General features: G+C 45.2%; 1 protein-coding gene across 1 annotated transcript in view; it reads left to right on the forward strand.

Moving 5' to 3' along the window:
* Window positions 1–19,381, forward strand: part of ITGA9 (integrin subunit alpha 9) — a 336,390-nt gene that overhangs the window by 293,745 nt on the left and 23,264 nt on the right. Inside the window, exons 24-26 of the mRNA XM_038570409.1 lie at window positions 4,583–4,708; window positions 6,560–6,679; window positions 10,228–10,329. Of these exons, the coding sequence (XP_038426337.1) occupies window positions 4,583–4,708; window positions 6,560–6,679; window positions 10,228–10,329 (348 nt within the window). The remainder of the gene's footprint in view (window positions 1–4,582; window positions 4,709–6,559; window positions 6,680–10,227; window positions 10,330–19,381) is intronic.

Raw genomic sequence — 19,381 nt, forward strand, 5'->3', positions numbered from 1 at the left:
GAAGTGAGTGGGCAGAGATGAGCAGGGGGTAGTGGCCACAGAGTCCCTGGCCAGCCATGGAAATGAGCACTGTGGTGTTTGGATTGTCTGCAACGTGAGAAGAAAACAGTACTTCCCCTTCGTTTTAAGCAAAGAACGTGGTTAGAACCAAGCTAGTGGGGGGATCAGCAATTGCTTGTCTACATAATGTGAGAGTGGATGGCCCCGTGCTTTTACAAAATGCACAGATAGTCCTCAAAGTATGGAATTAGCAGGTGAGGACAACTTTAGTAACTACCTAGACCACCATCCTAATTTTACATGAGGAGCTGAGGCCCTGGAGACCCGAACTGGCATGGCTCTCAGGAAGCAGAGCTAGGGCTGACACCCGGGACTGTCAAGTGCTCATCAAGACCATCTGTCCCATAGGAATCCTTCACTGGGTGCTTCCTGCTGCCAGCAACCAGTTGCATGACCTTGGATGAGGTCTGGAACTCCGGGCCTCTGGTTCCTTATCTGTCAGCTGAGGCCAAGGAACTGTGTGACCTGCAGGCTGCCTCCCAGAAACCACATTCCAGGATACTCTGTTCCCCTTCCAACCCAAGGCAGCCTGGCCCCCCAGCTAGCAGGCACTTTTATCTCCCACACTCTGGCCAGGAGTTGTTTTTTTGGCCACAGTGGCAGAAATGGGTCAGGATGGAGGATTCTTGGCGTTCTAGGCTGCTAGGCTAGTGCTTCCTTCCCTTTGACCTAGGTAGGAACAGGAAGGTCTGGTTTTCCTCCACTTTTGCTGATCCATGACTCCCACCCCAACCCCATCCTCAGCCTCTATACCTGAGAGGCAGGGAGGTGGTCATAAGTACCAGCTCTGGAGCTGGATGGCCTGCTAACAGGGGTCCTTAGGCAGTCATCTGGCCTCCCCTTGCCTCTCAGTTTCTCCATCTGTAGAATGGGGCTAGCAATAGTACTCCCCTCCCAAGGCCAGGACTGCATGAGCTAGTATGTGTAAAGCACTCAGAACCTGCACATAGTAAGGGCTGCACAAGTGTTAGGTGTTACTGCGACTGTCACATACATATCTATCCAACACAGAAAAATCCTTCCCTTCTATGACCCGGCCAGGATCTGAGTTGCTCAATTCTAGCTGAGGGAGCGTCTGCAGCAGGATTAGCTGGTGGGAATCAGACCCATGCAGCACCAAGCAACCTTCATTCTGCCTTTGAAAGAGGACCCCCCCTAAACCTCCCAGAAAAATGCGCCCCCCCCCCCCCCCCCCATTGAAGTGATTCCCGTGTAACCACAGTCGGGAGCACAACTGGCTGAGATTTTCATTCACCACAGACTCAGTCTCCATTTCCCTTCTCCAGATTCCACTGGAGCAGATCAGATGTCACATGGGATAACATCACATGGTTGTCAGCACCCCATTCACTAGCCCCCGAAACTCCAGGGGAAAGGAGAGGGAAGCTCTAAGCTCTGCTCTGCCCCACCTGGCATGCACTGAGCCTTCGGCAGCTGCTCACCCCCTCCTCACCCTGCCATTCTCTGCTTTCTGCCCATCTATGGGGGGAGGGGGTCTTCACAGTGCCAGGCTCCCCACACCCGAAGCTAGTGAAACTGGCTGAGCTGGGACTCGATCCTACACTTTCTCTCCCAGCCTAGAGACCCCGAAGTGCCAATCTGCAGAGCTAGGAGAAACTCTGCCCCCATCCCTGATTTTAATTAAGGACCAGTGCATCCTGCAAGACTCAGAGATTCTGTTTCTCTAAACCCAGACCAATGTGTTTGTGTGGTCAGGCCCAGTAATCTCAACAGAGGAATGTGCCCTCACCCCCACCCTCTGCCCCGGGCTGCAGAAGGACCATTTCCCAGTGGCCTCTCAGCAAATGTCCACCCCAGAAGACAGGGAAAGTGGAGGATGCTTCCCAGCAAAAAGTGATTGGAATTAAGAACACGGGCACAATGTGTTAAAATTCTCAAATGCTCGATGAATGAAATGTTTGCCATCCACGGTGTGCCCTGTTTGCCTAAATGGAGGGTAACCCTCAAATAACACAATCCCCCACTTCCCTAATGAGGCACATTTAACACTTTTTTTGCCGACATAGTAGGAATGAGAAGTGTGGTTGCCTTGGAGGTAGGAGATGGGAATGAACTAGAAGGAGACCAGAGGGAACTTTGTGGAGTGAGTGACAGATTCTATACCTTCACTGGGGTGGTGGTGATGTGAGTGATTTCATTTGTCAAATTTCATCAGACCCCAGATCCCTTAGGATCTGTGCATGTTTGTGAATGTAAATTCTACCTCAATAAAAGAAGTTAGAAACATGAATTAAATAATCTCTACTTATAATATTTAACCTAACCATGCAGTTGCATACCTAAAATTATGTGAGAATAATATACTAATTTATATTACTCTTCCCATTCTCACATCTCCTGAAATGATTTTGTACAAATGTATATTTTTTTAGATCAGTGTATATCACAATGAAGCCACTTTTTAGTCCACAGTTTTCCAGAGCATATCATCTTGAATTTGTCTAATTAATTTGAAATGTAGTACATTTTGAATCCAGGCTTCTTGCTGAAATTTTATTGCAAAGCACCAATGCTTATTTGTGTAACATTGCAGCAGTTTTTCTCATTTTTCTTGTGATTATTCATAATCCTCACTACTTGTTTTGCTTTCCAAAATGAGCTTTAAAATACTTAGCACCGTTTGACACACTTGCACCCCAGGAATAATCCCTAAGTTTATGTTAAATCTCATTTCTGCCTTCCCATTAATTCCCTCTCATGACCTCTAAAAGCAGCCAAAACTGTTTGAGAACATTTCAGACTGACATGTCTTCCCAGATTTTATGATTCCAATAAAGTAATTGAGACAATCCCAAATTATGAGATATTCTTAAAGAATAATAAATCCTAAACTATGAGAGATTGGTGAAGGCTACACTCTCTTTTCTAATAATCAGTTTGAGGAAATAGATTTTCATCTTATTTGTTTTTAGGCATATATAGTAGATCCTGCCATATGTGTTTAGACCAAAGATAAAACTGAGATTAATGCAGCAAATTTGGGAGTCTTATTTTATAGTTCATCATGACAAGACTAGCACTGTTGGCCTAAGTTAGAAGTTTATGTAAAAATTTTAAGTTTTGCTCCCTACCATGAGTGGGAAGCTGAAACATTCTTATATAAATTCAAACACACTATGTTTTCCTCAAGGGTATTAAAAATAATAATCAACTGTTTGATTTAAACAGACAATTCTGGTTAGAAATGGGATTATAAACACAATCCTAAATTATAAATTACTAATTATGACTCTTACCACTTGACCTTAAGTTCTATCTGATCCTTGGCCACAACCAGTGTGGTGTGATGATCTAGGTAAAGAAGTCTTGAGGTTTTATCAACATTTCCTCAGTATAGGCATCAAAAATAGTGTTGTTCTTAAAGAAACCACCATGGAAGACCATACACTGTTGTTTCAATGTGTTTTGTTTTTAATGTTGCTGTTGCTCAGCACTCTTGCTACTGCCATCAGAAGCAAGATCAGATAACTCACCAAGAGCTCAGGGGCATATAAGCTCCCGTATGGCTCAGTGTGGTGGCTGCCCAACCTTTTTTTTTTTTTTTTTTTTTTTTAAGTAGAACCCTCATTTTAAGTGACATTATATGTGGTTGCTGCTCTAGTTAGAGCAGAGAATGGGGCCCAGAGAAGTCCTGCTAGATGCCTCTTCTCTCTAGGAAGATGACTATGGGGTTTTACAGCACCCTAGGAGTTCCATGGAACACAGTTTGAAAACCTCTGGCAGTGGACCATGCACGAAGACTTGGGCTCAGAAGACCTGGCTTCAAAACCTGGGTTCTGAACTCTGTGATTGTTGGCAAATGACTTAACCTGAATCTCATTTTCCTCATCTGGACAAAGCATGAAAGCTTATCTCAGAGAGTAGCTACAAGGAGGCTTATAAATGTGCTTTAGAAACCGTAAAGTATAAGGTTGGTTTGTTCCTTAAGTCTCTCTGTCTCCTGAGTGAAGTAAGTCAATCAGAGAAGGACAAACATTATATGGTCTCATTCATTTGGGGAATATAAAAAATAGTAAAAGGGAATAAAGGGGAAAGGAGAAAAAATAAGTGGGAAATATCAGAAAGGGAGACAGAACATGAAAGACTGCTAACTCTGGGAAACGAACTAGGGGTGGTGGAAGAGGAGGAGGGTGGGGGTGGGGGTGACTGGGTGACGGGCACTGAGGTGGGCATTTGATGGGATGAGCACTGGGTGTTATTCTTTATGTTGGCAAATTGAACTCCAATAAATAAAATTTATAAAAAAAAAAAGTCTCGCTATCTCCTAGTCACACCCCATTTGCATGTTATATGCCATCTCATCTTGATTATTTAAGGACTTAGGATTGTTTGGCCTGGTTGATTCTACTACCCTGCCCTTCAGCTTTGCAGCCATATTGTCCACTGGACAATGGATGAGGGGGAAGAGATGACTTTGCTATCACCCCTGCAAGAAGGGATTACAAGCTTATGATTTCATTCTTGGGTCAGACCGCTCTGATCTATTTCTTTTCACTTTCAGGTGGGCCAAGAGAAGGGAAACTGTTCTTTCCAGAAAAACCCAACCCCCTGCATCATCCCTCAGGAGCAAGAAAATATCTTCCATACAATATTTGCCTTTTTCACAAAGTCTGGAAGAAAAGTCTTGGTAAGAATTTGCTTACTAGTTGGGTTAACATGGGTGGTCCTCACCAGGAAGGCAAGTCTGAGATGAGAGGCCAGTTTTCTATTTGGCATTTATTATTTCCCAAATCTGGTTTTCATCAATTGGCGTATAAAGTCACAAGGACTGTGGTCAACTCCTATTTTTCAGCCTGAGGTTTCAATCAAAGTGTTAAATTTACATTCCAAATTCCATCGCCTGGCAAAAGGAAAACCTTTGCAACCCACCAAACACAAAGTAAAACATTTTTCCAACAAATATGAGTCTAATCAAGAGTGATGGTTCTCCTACAAGCATTTCGGAAAACTCTTGGGTAGGATCCACTAAACTAAACATCTCTCTATCCTGTGACCCAGCAGTTCCACTCCCAGGTATATCCCCAAGAGAAATGAGTATTTCTATCCCCCAAAGACATGGATAAGAACATTTATAGCAATCTTCTTATAGCTAAAAGCTAGGAAAATTCCAGATCCCCATCAACAGGAGAATGGGTAGACCATTGTTGCATAGCCGCACAGGGGAATATTACAGAGTAATGAACAATACTACCACACAGAGCGACATGAATGAATCTCACAGACATAGTAACGCCTGAAAGAAGCTGGAGCCAAAGCACACGTATAAAATTTCACTTATATGACATTCAGATAACAAGCCTAGCAATGATGTTGGAGGTTGGGATAGTGGTTACTCTTGAAAGAATAGCAACAGGCAGGGGCATGAGGGAACCTGCTTAAGTACCAGAAATGTTCGACATCTTGATCTGGGTGTGACATGTAAAATATATCAAGATGGGCCATTAAGATTAATTCTGTCCACTATGTATAAGTTTTACCTCCATTGTTTTAAAGTGAGCGTATTGAAGATAGAATTGTATGTTTTCCCAAAGCCTCCTTTCCCCCATGTATTTGGTTACATCTCTTTAGCTCCTTATTTCAAGCTGGGCACATCTTGCTCACATTTTTTTTCTCTTTTTTTTCCTGACCAAAAAAAAAGTAGGACTGTTTGCCACTTGGAATATGGGGGTGGTTTTTTGGGTTTGAGGGTTTTTCTTCCCCCCCCCCCAGGTTTTTTGTTTTGTTTTGTGTTTTGTGGTTTTTTGTTTTTTGTTTTTTTTTACTTACCTAGTGCTGATGACACAACTACTTTTGAAAGCCCTTAGAATTGTTAGGCACAGTGATATCTAGTTGTTAGACAGGACTCTGTATCTGCTGACAGTCTTACCTTACCCTTGAAACATCATAAATCTATGTATATACATTCTGGATCCTACCTTAGAAAAGAGAAGAATTCCACTTTTGTAACTTTAATTTGGAATTTAGATTTCTATTGGTGACTCACGTGTTTTCCTGTCAAACGTGCTTTTCTTTACTCATATGTTTTCTTGAGTCCTATGACTTCTTAACCCTCTTATTTGCTCTACCTGAAAAAGGAACATGAAAGTATAATTGCCACTGCACAGGCAAAAGTTACATAATATAAGGAAATACATATTGTGTTCAGAACTCTAAGGAAAATAATTTCGGAATATGTAAATGTGTTTATTTTTAAGAATGATTATTTCTCCTTGTGAAATCCAATTTTTTGATAGGGTAAACCAGGCTTTTTCCCATTTGCTTGACTTGAAAGTATGTTCTGGTGCCTGCTGGGCAGGAAATCCCTCTGTTGCCCTCTGGTGGCAGGAAGGAATGATGATTGCATCTAACTGTGGAATTCCTGGGAATGCCTGCTATTGTAGTGACCAGAATAGAACCTCATGGACCACTCTGCTCCATAAACTGTGCATTTGTCTTTGTTTTTAATAGCATTTGTAAGTTCTCTGATTTTTCTTCTCAGGACTGTGAAAAACCAGGAATTTCTTGCCTAACAATTCACTGTAACCTTAGTGCACTTGCTAAAGAAGAAAGTCGTACTATAGACATTTACATGCTGCTGAACACAGAAATATTGAAGAAGGTAAATCCGGGGCACCTGGGTGGCTCAGTTGGTTAAGCATCTGCCTTCAGCTCAGGTCATGATCCCAGGGTCCTAGGATTGAGCCATATAAAGAGCTCCCAGCTTAGCAGGGAGCCTGCTTCTTCCTCTCCCTCTGCCTGCCTCTCCCCTGCTTGTGTGTGCTCCCTCACTCTCTCGATCTGTCTTTCTCTGTCAAATAAATAAATAAAATATTTTTTAAAAATTAAACATAAATTAAAAGTAGGTGATTCCTGAGGAATTTAAAAGCATTGAAGTGGGTTTTCTCAGAAACTCTGCCCCTTCTAAAACTTCTCTGGCAAATGCCATTGGTAATTCACTGCTGGAGGATGCTGAGGGTGGGAGATACAGATCCTTGCTGTTCCAAGTGTGGTCTGAGGACCAGCAGTATCTGCATCACTTGGGAACTTATTATAAATGTGGAATTAAAGAAAAGAAAAAAGAAATGCAGAATCTTGGGCTCTATGACTCAGACACAGCATCTTCAGTTTCATAAGCTCACCAGGTGTTTTGTTTGCACATTTAAGTTTCTCAGACTTTAGCTTGCATCCGAATCACCTGGAGACCTTATTAAAATGGAAATTCCTGGGAGGTGGAGTTTGAGATTCTGTATTTCTGACAAGCTCCCAAGTGATGCCAGTACCTCTGCTCTCCGGACCCAATTCTAAATCAGAGGTTGGCAAACATTTTCTGTAAAAGGCCAGTAGTAAATATTTCAGGCTTTACAGGCCATACAGTCTCTTGCCACAGCTCAGCTCTGCTATTGTAGTGTGAAAACAGCCATAGACCATGCTCAAATGACTGGGTGTGGCTGTGTCCCAATAAAACTTTATTTACAAAAACAGGCAAAGGCCCAGCTTTGACCCATGGGTGGTTGTTTACCAGTCCTTTGTTTGGCCAACACCTACCTTCAGAGAAGTCCAACTTCTGAATTTCAGATGACTTTGTCATTCCTATTTTGAGTTTATCAAAAGTGCCTCATTTAAAAATACCTCAGTCAGTGAATTAGTGGTTCTTTAAAAATGTCATATGAATTCACTGATTTTTATTTTAACATAAGAGCTGCTGACTCTGAAAGGCCACATCCAACAAGATGCTTTAAAAATAATCACTTGTGAAGATAAAATATGCATGTTAGCCACAGAGATTCTATTTATTTTCCTCTGGAAAAACTAAATGTGTTCAGTATAAACCTGAATGAATATCTTTAGAAAAGTCTTTCCAACGTTAGTTTTTAAATTAGGCATGGCAGTGGCATGTGGACCTGAGAAATCTCAGGCAGAGGGGACACAGGATGCTTCGCCCACTGTCCATCTGTCGTTGGTGCAGCCCACACACACTCAGGGGAAGCTGTGCACAGTTCTCTCAGATTTCCTTTGCAGGGAAATTAGTTTGGACTGCTGTTCCCAAGGGCCATCCAGCCCAATCTGCACCCCAAGAGATGGCTGTGGGGTGTCATATGTAGGTGTTAGAGGATCACTCTCCCTGCAAGTGCCCTTTCTGCAGAAACCAGAAATTCCAGGTGCTGAGGAAAGCCTAAAATGAGGCTGACCTGGAACCAGATGGGGCATCAGTTGCTCCCGGCGCTTGACATGCAGAATGTCAGTGCCCCAAAGCCAGCCACGACCTCCCCTGGGGAGTGAGCACTGGCCAGCTCTGGGAGCCCTCTGGCCTCCCAAAGGTTATGGAGCTGCTCCAGCCTTGTGGTTTGCCTGTGTCTATGGTTGTGTTTATTTTCCTTTGACCTCAAGATCCAGCACCAGACAAGGGAATTTGAGGTCTTATTGTTTTGATCCTAACAAGTTTTCATTTGAAATGTAAGGTCTGCCTTTTTAAATTAACAGAGGCTTCAGATTTCTCTGAAAGTGTTCTTCTACAACCACCAGGGGCCTGTCCTGTGGCAGGCTGCTCATCTGCTCGGCCTTTGACTCTGACAGTTACCATTGTCATTACTGTTATTGTTGTATAAATATCCAAGATGATGATTATCCAAGCTTGCAAACACAGTATATCCTGACACATAAAGCCACAAATCTGCAAAACTGTTAAGTCAGGAAAAGACGATTTGCATACAAAATTATTTACTGCTTCATGAGAGCTCACTGGAGCAGTTTGAGTGACAAGCTTCCAAGAAGCGTTTAAATTTGGTTTTAGGGGCACCTGGATGGCTCATGGGTTAAGCATCTGCCTTTGGCTCAGGGCATGATCTGGGGTTCTGGGACCTAGTCCTGCATCGGGCTTCCCACAGGGATCCTGCTTCTCCCTCTGCCTGTGTCTCTGCCTCTCTCTCTTTGTGTCTCATGAATAAATACATAAAATCTTTTAAAAAAATAAAAGTAAGAATAAAATTGGTTTTATTGCTGTTTAAGAATAAGAACTAGTGCGTAAGTCCCAGGTAAAGTACACAAAGTAGCATCCCCATGTCATCCCAGGAAGGTTTCTGTGATTTCTTTGACAGAGATGAGTGGGGGGCTCCCTCAGAACGGTTTCCTATGAGAGTCCTCTGCTTTCACTTCTCGGGGGGGTAGGTTTTGGCAGAAGTGGGTGGAAGCTGGCATCTGATCTGTGCCTCCGTGTGCGACAGGCAGGCTGAGGAGATGTGGGTGGGTGAACTACGAGACACCTTCCTGACAGAGCTCCAGCTCCCCCCAGCAGGTGGGCTGCGGAACACTCCAGTAGCCTGCACTCTGTTTCCACGCCTGAAGCCAGGCTGCTCCTCCACTGCGGTCAGTATAGCACCATCTGTACCACTGGCTCAAGGTCGTGACCCTTTCCGGAGCCAGAGTTTTGCCCTTTTTCTAAATTCCTCCTGCATCCCTGCCTGGGAACCATTTTCTCATTATCTGGATCTGAACCCCCACCAAGGCCTGCGACAGCATCTGGCTAGTGGACTCTTCCTGAGTCTTAGACACGCCCACGCCCACCCCAGACCCCTTGCTTCTCAGGCCACAGCCTGATTTAAAAACCAGATGTTTCCCTTTCTCCTTCCCTCTACCCGGTACCCTCTCCCCATGTGAAATGGATTTGACCCCCAGACAAATGGCATTTTTACCCCCTCCTGTAAGGGTAAAGAAAGAGTTAAAAGTAACTCATGTAAAGGGTTTGAGGGTTGTGGTCAGAGAAGGAAGATGCTTGAGAAATAGAAATCAGATGCCTTCTATGGAATGCCAGGCCCGGATTTGTTGTACACAATTAAACAGCTTTATTTATTTTCTACTCTTTGTGAATATGTCAGTATCAATATCCAAATATCTGGCTCTTACCACTTGGAAACCACGGCACACAAGCTTGCATGTATTGATGATTGGCAAAACTTCCATTTTTAAGCACCCACCATGGCATGAAAGAATTCTCAACAGAGACTGTAAAATTCTGCTTATGTAGGTACCTGGGATGGGAAGGTATCTGGTTCAGTGATAACATTTTTGTCCGTCTCCCATGGAATCTTAGAATTTCAGTTTTGCCCAGTACCTTAAGGCCTAACCACTATCGCTAAAAAAAAAGTCTGAGTTGTATTGTTTCCTCCACAGGACAGTTCATCTGTCATCCAGTTTATGACCCGCGCCAAGGTCAAGGTGGACCCTGCCCTGAGGGTGGTGGAGATAGCCAACGGGAACCCAGAAGAGATGACGGTGAGTCAGCCACCCCTAGAACAGCACTCCTTAGAGGGTGGGGAAATCTGGGTGGCTTGGTGCTAGAATTTGAGGGTAAAGATGGTGTCTCTGAGCCAAGATTTGTGGTAGACCCAAGACCATGCCTGCCTTGGCTTCCAGGCCCACATGGAGAATTTCTGCCGTCTGCTCTTGTGATAGCATTGCTCTTTACTGTGCCATCATTATGTGAAAGCTCCCTGCTATGACCAGCCAAAGGAAAAATAGTCTGGAAGTACCCTTGACAGGGCTTGAATTTCCATTCGGAAAGCCAAGACTATTTTTATCTTTTTCAGACCTTTCCCTGAAATCTCATCTGTGCCACCCCCATAACATTGCTTCATGGATAAACACTGGATGTTTTAAAAACAAGTTGTTTAAATAACTTTAAAGAGGTCACATCCAAATTTCCAAGGCCTAGAACCTTCTTTCATTCTCTAACCCCTTGTCCTCCATAGAGTACAGTTGGGATGCAAGCCTCAGAGACATAGGAGGGCACAGCAGCAAGGAAGCTTGGACGTCGGGGTTTGAGAGAGACCGGAGGGGAAGTGTGGCCTTGGGATTGTGCTGCCCTTTACTGGCTTTCGGGGATGGGCAGGGAGGCACATCCCTGACACCCACACTCAGATCCTAGGCAGATAGAAAGGGGAAACAGCAACCTGTGAACTGGTTTTGCCACTGAGCTAGGCAATGACATTACTTTTTTGTGCTCCTTCCCTGGAATTCACCTTCTCTCGGGGACTCTTGGAAGCATCCATGTTGCTGTGATAAATTTACATATGTGATAAATTCATAGAGATTATGTATCTATAAAGAAAAGGTTGCTAACTAACTCTGAGAAATGAACAAGGGGTAGTGGAAGGGGAAGTGGCCGGGGGGTTGGGGTGATTGGGTGATGGGCAATGAGGGGGGCACTTGGCGGGAGGAGCACTGAGTGTTGTGCTGTATGTTGGCAAATTGAACTCCAATTTAAAAAATTTAAAAAAAGAAAAGGTTGTTAACTTATTTCCCATCAACAATGGAAACACCATGCATCTGAAGGTTAGGATGGGGATCAGACCAGAGCCCACTCTTATAAGACCCTAAACAGTAAGCCTCTGGGACCACCTCGAAACCTCAGGCCTGCTCCTGTGTGCAGCGAACAAGAGACGAGAGCGTTGGCTGGTACAGAATGAAAGTGGATCTGTGAAGCTCCGGAGATGGGATGTTTGAGCTGCCCCAGGGCTTGGAAAGGGCCATCCATCAGATGCGGAGCTTGACTCCTCTATTCATACCAAGGAATTGACCAGGTGCTAATTTTAATAACGGAAACCAAATGGGATGAGAAGGAAAGGCGTTGGCATCTCTCACCTTTGAGGAGGAGTTTTTCTGGCAGTTGGATATTTGGAGCTGGCTTTTGCCTCTCCCTCCCTGCCTTTTGGCCATTGCACTGCTAATTCAGACTCTCGCCTGAGAAGTGAAGGAGATCGTAATTCATCACTCATTGTCATAGCTCTGGTTAAAGAGTTTTCTAGAATGCAATCCATGCCCAACATGAGAGGTTTGGAATATTTGGGTAGACCACAGTGTTCCCAGTTAAGAGCAAATGGATGTAATTTAGCAGGTTTTCTACAGGTGGAATCCCTTGTGTAGATGAAAAAAAAAATCGGCACATTGCCTTCGATGACAACACTGAACTGTGGGATCCAGGAAGACATTGCTTAATGTCCCATTGTTGGCTTCTGAGTCATCTGTACGCCCCCAAAATACCACTTCCATTAATTACTGTTCCGTTTTGAGCACTATGGTGATATTTTCATTATCAAGAGTTCTTTGGAAGAAGCTCTCATTTCAACTGATTTTTCTTTAGTACTCAGCCATCAGAATCCTACAATGTCCCACTCTCCCTCCTTTCCAGGACTTTGCCTTTTCAATCCATGAGCTAAGATGAAGTCCTACAATCTGTTCTCAACTTTCCTGGCAGGAAAAAAGAAATCTTTTCTGAGTAGGAAGGTTTACTTTTTTAGAACAAACACGTTCTTCCCTGCATGAGTCTTCTGAATGCCTGGCTCTCTGTCAACTGTCTTTTTGAGGGGAAATTTCCATGGAGGGTAGCCACCAGATTTAAACCAAGCAAAATTTCACAAGATTTTAGATTAGGTACCAAATTTTGATGGCCTTGGAATGAATAGGAAGTGTACCTGTAGCTGGTATGAACAGGGTATGGGCAAGAAGAGAAATCTGATTTGTAACTACATGAGGTAGGTGTACACAATGGTAAATGTCATCGACAGGGACATGAAATGATTTTCCTGTGACCTTGTGGATCTTTTCTTTTTATGCTCTGGTCTGAGTGGTGCTTTACAAAGCATTTGGATGAATACGTAGAAATATGTAATAGATTCTTGAAGCATTTGCCCTGATTATTGATAAATAGACGTGGGAGTACTTTCCAGGTCATGTGTTAGCATTTGTCCAAGACCAACCACACCAAGCTTATCTGTGTGCAGATCCAAACCTGAGAGTTCCAGGTGAGACCAGTGAGGTGGCATTCCATACTGGTTTCCAGGTGCCAAGAGTATGCTGCATCTCGTATTCTTATTCCACCCAGCCCTTCTTACTTTTCAGGGAGAGTTGCCAACAACTAAAGCTAAAAACTCCCACAGGGCAAACCAAAAATCTGGAGAATGGGCTTTGCGACTGCAAGCCACCGCCCCCAACTCCCTTCCCAAGCTGGGTGAGAAGCCTCTATGAATTACATAGCAGACCTATTTCCTTGATATTTTCAAATAGCAGAAAATATGATACACACATAAATCTGTAGACAAATAAGTCATTGCCATGTGGACTGTGTACCAGGCTGAGATCTTAGGAGCAAGTAGGAGGGACTGGCTCTGTCTCTCTTCTGCAGAATCACAGTAGGTTCAGAGGCTATTGTGGCTCCCAGAATTGCCAAGAAGGCTGGAGAACCAGACTAGTGATAGGAGAGGAATTAAGAAACCCAAGGAGCCAGGACCACAGGCTCAGTTAGGCCACAGGAAGAGCCTGGCGTGGTGCCCGGGACACAGATGTGCCTAGCTTCTCTCGGCCCCTTGCTCCAGAGTCAGGCAGGAGGCTTTCACTAGCTGAGGTTAGGTCCCTGTCACCAGGAGACCACATCCCAGGGAAAGCAGATCACCGACATTTCTGCCTCACCATTGCCCTGAGACTCACGCAGAGGAGGATTCCCCAGCACTAGGAGGGAGGTCATCACGGAACTGCTAAAAAGTGACAAGTGTCCCCTCCCCTGTGCTTCTCCAATCCTTGAGGCTCAATATTGGGCCAACTAACCATTCCCAAGCTCTTCTTAGGGCATCCCTCTGAGCCAGAGTCCTTGTTCAATCATTTAGACCATTCTTTTGGGCAAGCTGCAACCTTAGTGAGGGAATGTAAAAATATTTCTCCAAAGATGGTTAAGGAGTATTTGTGCGCTTTTGCTTTTTTATTTTTTTTAAGAAAGCGTGTGCTTGAATGAGTGCTGTTTCCTTGCTTATTTGACAGGGCAAATGTTTGGGGCCCTTCTCCGTCTGCCATGGTGCATGGGAACCATATGTCCCATTGGCATTCACCTCCCTCGCGCAGCTCACTGCCACCAGCATCCCTTCTGCAGATGGGAAGATAGGTCAGATTTCTAACAAGTGCCCGAAGATTCCCTTTTGCCTCCCACCCCGGGTTAGAGCCACTAGTCTCTTGCTCTACTGAACACAGGGCCTCTGATACTTGGGAAGAAGAAATGATTTGCCCAAGATCTCATAGGGACTGAACCAAGAACAGTGCCCAGAACCTTTGAGTCCCAGCCTGGTGTTCCTCCCCCTTCTCCACTGCAGCCAGCCAGACCCTGGGGGAGGCACTGAGCCAAGGGGAGTGAAACAGCCTGGACAAATGCAAAGTATCCAGTATGGAAAGGAAATCATTGACCTGTTTTAAAGCATCTCTATTAAAAACCGCCCAGGTGGCCTTGGAGCCCAGCCAGGTCCTTCAGACTGGACCTGGTTGTCCTCACCCCAGTAGGGGCTTTCTCCTCTCATCCCTAATCAGACCCCACAATGAAGCCATGGGATCACAGCCATACTTTCACTCCTAAAGAAATCTGCCCTCTCAAACACTAATGGATCAGGACAGCAAGTTGCAGGTTCATTTTCTCTGAAGTCATTTCAGTTCAATTCCCAGGCTTGGCCCTTTTGAGAAGTCAGACCTCTGAATACAGAGCACTGCATCTCCCCTTGGGAGTCAGGAAAGCCCAGATTCAAATCCATCTCCCTCACATCCTAGTTGTGTGACTTTGGGTGGCAGATATGCTCTGTGAGCCTCAGTTTCCCCACCCATACTATGAGAAAGCTTCTACTTGCTAGAGATTTCTGCCTTTGTTCTGTACCCTACCACAGCCTCCCAACCAAAGATGCAAGCCAGGGCATCTCAACCAGAGAGGCATCACTTAACATGGTAAACAGAGATTACTCCAAAAGATGCCTCTTAGCGTCCTTTTGTTGTACTGCTTCTTGGTGTGAGCTTTACAGTTGTTACAGTCACCAAGTGGATTATGACATGTGCTTTACACTTATGTGGCCAGTTACAGTTAAAATTACATTCTACATGGCAAGAAAGTTTTCCCCCCTTGAACAGCAAGTTACGTTGCAGATGAGGGTCATTAGAAGGTCACCACCATCCCCATCATATACCATCATCCAAAGGTGGTCCTCCCTCTCACCCACCACCCCCAACAAGTGAGAATTCAGTTATTAACTATAAGGAATTAAGTAATATCTCAGCATTTGCCAGAAGAGGAGTCCTACTTCTTAACAGGTACCAGTTGCTTATTTATTTGATGAATACTTACTGGGGGCTTGCTAAGAGCCAGGTGCTGTACTAGGCAGTAGAAATTCAATGGGAAACAAAATAAACATGGTCCCTGTACTCCCAGAGATGACTGAGAGGACAACAGATGGTAATCAGGGAAGCAAAAAAGGATTTCATTTCAAATTGAGGTTAGTTCTATGGGAGTAACCTGCTCTCTGTTAAGGGGGTCAAAGAATCTTTCTCTGAGGAAGTTGAGATATAGAAAATGAGAAGGAATTAGCTTGCCAAGAATGGAAAGAGGTGCCCCAGCTTGAGGGAAGAGCTGCTTGAAGGTCCAAACAGCCCACTATGTTCACTGTTCAAAGACCAGTGTGTCAAGACCCCCAGGGAACAGTGAATATATCTGCAGGGGAACGCATAGGCAACTCCACGCCATGTAACGCCAGGGGGCAGTAGCAAAAGGAAGCCTCTGAGAGCTTCTGTTTGAAGTAGGGAATGGCATGATCCAATACACAATTGACCCTTGAACAACACAGAGTCACAATGACCCCTCTGGCAGCCAAAAATTCACATATAACTTTTGTCTCTCCAAAAAACGTAAGGACTAATGGCCTACTATTGACTGGAAGCCTTACTGATAACATGAACAGTCAATTAACACATATGTGGTTATGTTATCTGTATTACATACTATATATTCGCAAATAAAGTAAGCTAGAGAAAAGAAAATGTCATTAAGAAAACCATAAGGTAGGGATGCCTGGGTGACTCAACGGTTGCGCGTCTGCCTTCAGCCCAGGGCGTGATCCCGGAGTTCCGGGATCGAATCCCACATCAGGGTCCTTGCAGGGAGCCTGCCTCTCCCTCTGCCTGTGTCTCTGCCTCTCTCTGTCTCTCTCATGAATAAATAAATAAAATCTTAAAAAAAAGAAAGAAAAAGAAAACCGTAAGGTAGAGAAAATACATCTATAGTACTGTACTGTATTTATTGAAAAAAAATCCGCATAGAAGCGGACCTGCACAGGTCAAACCAACTCTTGCAACTCTTGTGATGTAAGAGTCAACTGTATATTTAAAAATCACAGGCTGCCATGTGGTTAGTGGATTGGAAGAAGGAAAGGTGAAAATAAGGTTAGTTAGAAGCTTGTGACAGTTCCCTGGCAAGAGATGATGGTGGCAGAGGAGATGGAAATGGACATGTAGATTTATGTCAGTAAAGATGTTGCAGTTTGTGCTGGCCACATGTAGGGAATGCCTGACCAAAAGAGTTGGGAGGGATCAAGTGACATCTTGATACAAAGCCCCTTGCCTGGAGCATCCATGTGGGCATTCACTTAATAGTGGCTCTCATGGCATAAAGAGATGACCAAGGACAGGATGAACCACATGAAGAATAAGCCTCTCCCTCCCCCAAAACGTCCAGGGTCTCAGCCAGCTTATTCTAAATCAGTGATCTCTGGTTACCATCATGATCATCATCACTGCTGTTATTTTTTAAAACAATGGAACCCACTCCTAAATTGAAACATGGTTTGGTTGAATCAGAGCTGAGGTACCCCAAATTCCCCCAGTTTTTTACCTCCCATTTCCGTTGGTGGCCTCAGTACTCCCTCATTGAACCCCTGGTCTTTAGAGAATTCTGCTGTGAAAGGTGGTATTTAATCCCTGTGGTGTGCCTGGCGTTTGATGTGATAAGCTCTGGTGACCTTCTGAGCCAGGTATCATGACTCTCGTTTCCTGTTGGGGAAACTGAGGCTCTGGAAAGACCTTCCAACCTGAGGTGCCACAGCGTGTCGGTCGAAGAGCCAGGACTGGCTGCTGGGTGCGCCTGTTTGCAAGTCCTGAGTCTTCCTTAATACCGTGCTCCTCTGCCCCATTCTGGCCCATGGCCTTGTGCCCACACACAAAGGGAACACCATTCTGAGCAGGTGGTAGGTATCACAGTCATGGGTGGTAAGCAGCTGGCCCTTGGTCTTCAGAGCGACCCGTGGCTCCGGTAGCCTGGGAAGCACATTGTGTGCAGACTAAAGGGTCTGTTGATTCTGAAGCTCTTCCTGTTGTGGCCTGGGCCCTCACCAGATGCACAGCTTCTCATCAAGATAGCTGGAGATAAATGAGCTGTCCTCCCCTCCTCCCTTTATTTTTTTAAAATTTTTTTAAAGATTTATTTATTTATTTATTCATGATAGACACAGAAATTGAGAGAGAGGCAAAGACACAGGAGGAGGGAGAAGCAGGCTCAATGCCAGGAGCCCGACGTGGGACTCGATCCCGGGACTCCAGGATCACGCCCCGGGCCAAAGGCAGGCGCTAAACTGCTGAGCCACCCAGGGATCCCTTTTTTTTTTTTTTTTTTTTTAAATTTTTCCCCCCTCCTCCCTTTAAAGAGCGGTGGTGAGGATTATGGGCAGTAGTGGATATAAACTCCTCAACGAAATGTCAGGAACTCAGTAAGTCCCCAACAAATGTGACCCGTTATTAACAACAAAGGAATTAGCACCAGCCCAGCTCATTCCTCTGCGTGTGCTAATGGGGCAAGGCTTCTCTGAAACCCAGCGCCTGGCAGCCACGGTGTGCTTGGCATGTCTGTCTGTCACAGCATAGACGGACAGTATCAATCTTGCCAAACGTGCAGTGTGTTTTCTGGTCATTGATGTTGTCTCCATAAGTGTCCCTGCTCCCCTGAGCTGGTGTGCTCCCCGAAGACTGTGTTCTGAGAGCAGTTTAAGGCTTGGCTCTGTGGGGAGCACTTCTTCCAGCCCTCACAGCCCTTTCTCTGTCCTCCCTCCCACACACCCTCACTGGCTATTAGATGTAATCAGAAGCAGGTGGAAATGTCATTTCATTGTCCCAGATGTTCCTCCCTTTCTACTTTTTATTGTACTCAAATTCCTTTTCTGTGAGACGTGTGTGATGTTGACAGCAGACAGCCTCTTGCCATTGTAACTGACCTTCCGCCGACTGGGTCTGAGGTCGAAGCTCCCTTTGGGTAGGGCTGACTGCAGGTCCCTTCATCCCCGGCAGCCGTTGTCCAGCAGAGTCCTGGACCGGGGGCACCCTGTTGTAGTCATGTCCTCAGGCCTTACACAGACACCTGAGCATTGCCAGCTATGACATTAGGCATATTTGCAGTGGTGGGATTGTAAAAGTTTCCAGAAACACAGAAGTGAATTGAGCTCTCTGGTTCTGGTTTGCCAGCTGCCTCAGACTGGAAGTTGGCTCCCGGTGGTCCCCTGACACTAGCCTGCCAACCTCAAGTACATGAAACTTTACAGCAGCAGGCAGGATGCCCGGTATCGGGGCCGGCTGTGTCCCCAGCCTCACGTCTGTCCTCCTCAGAACCTCTGTTGAGACAAATCCTCAACTCCTCCTTCTCTTATGTATTCTTAATTAACATCCGGCACCTAAGCCCTCCAGCTTAAGTCCATGGCCATGCCATCATCCATCCCTTCACTGCTCAGAACTTCTGTCTCCCCATCTCTTGGCCTCCTATCAACCTCCACCATGAGACTCCTCCTCATCCTCAATCTCTTTCCCTTTCTCCTCACCTCCTTTCATACCTGAAAAGCACCATATACCTCCCCAGCACCATTTCCCCTGCAGCCCTGCTACCCAGGTTTATTCCGTGAACCCACACACGCCCCACCACGTGAAGCTCTTCCTCCTAATCTACAGTCCTTTCTCAGCTAAGTGCTCCAGGCATACTGCGAACCATGTCCCTCCCCTGGTCAAAACCCTGCATTGGAATCCCATTCCTCTTAAGATAAAGCAGATGATTCTTAACACAGCCTCCAGCCCTTCCTATCTGTCCAGCTTCATCCTGAACATCTTCCTTTGGCTTCTTGTTCATTCTGTTTGCTCCAACCCCACTGTCTGCTGGCCCTGTATCACCCCTACCAAGCATATTCCTGCCATAGGGGTTTTGCACATGCTGCTCCTTCTTAGAATGCTGTTCCCTCCCTTCCTTTTTGACTCGTCACTCTCAGCTCACGCAGTTCCTCTAGGAACTCTTTCTGACTGCCATGCCTATCTCAGAATCTTTCATAACCGTGAACCTCTCCTTTGGAGCACTTTACAAAATTATAATTTCACATTTATGGGTCTAATTGGTCAGTATTCTCTAAAAACTGGAAGCTTTGTGAGAGCCTGGACCACCTGCTTGATTCGTCACGGAACCCCCACAGTGCCTGGCACATAGCAGTTGCTATGTAAGCATTTG

This window comes from Canis lupus, chromosome 23 (genome assembly GCF_011100685.1).
Source record: "Canis lupus familiaris isolate Mischka breed German Shepherd chromosome 23, alternate assembly UU_Cfam_GSD_1.0, whole genome shotgun sequence".
Taxonomy (NCBI): domain Eukaryota; kingdom Metazoa; phylum Chordata; class Mammalia; order Carnivora; family Canidae; genus Canis; species Canis lupus.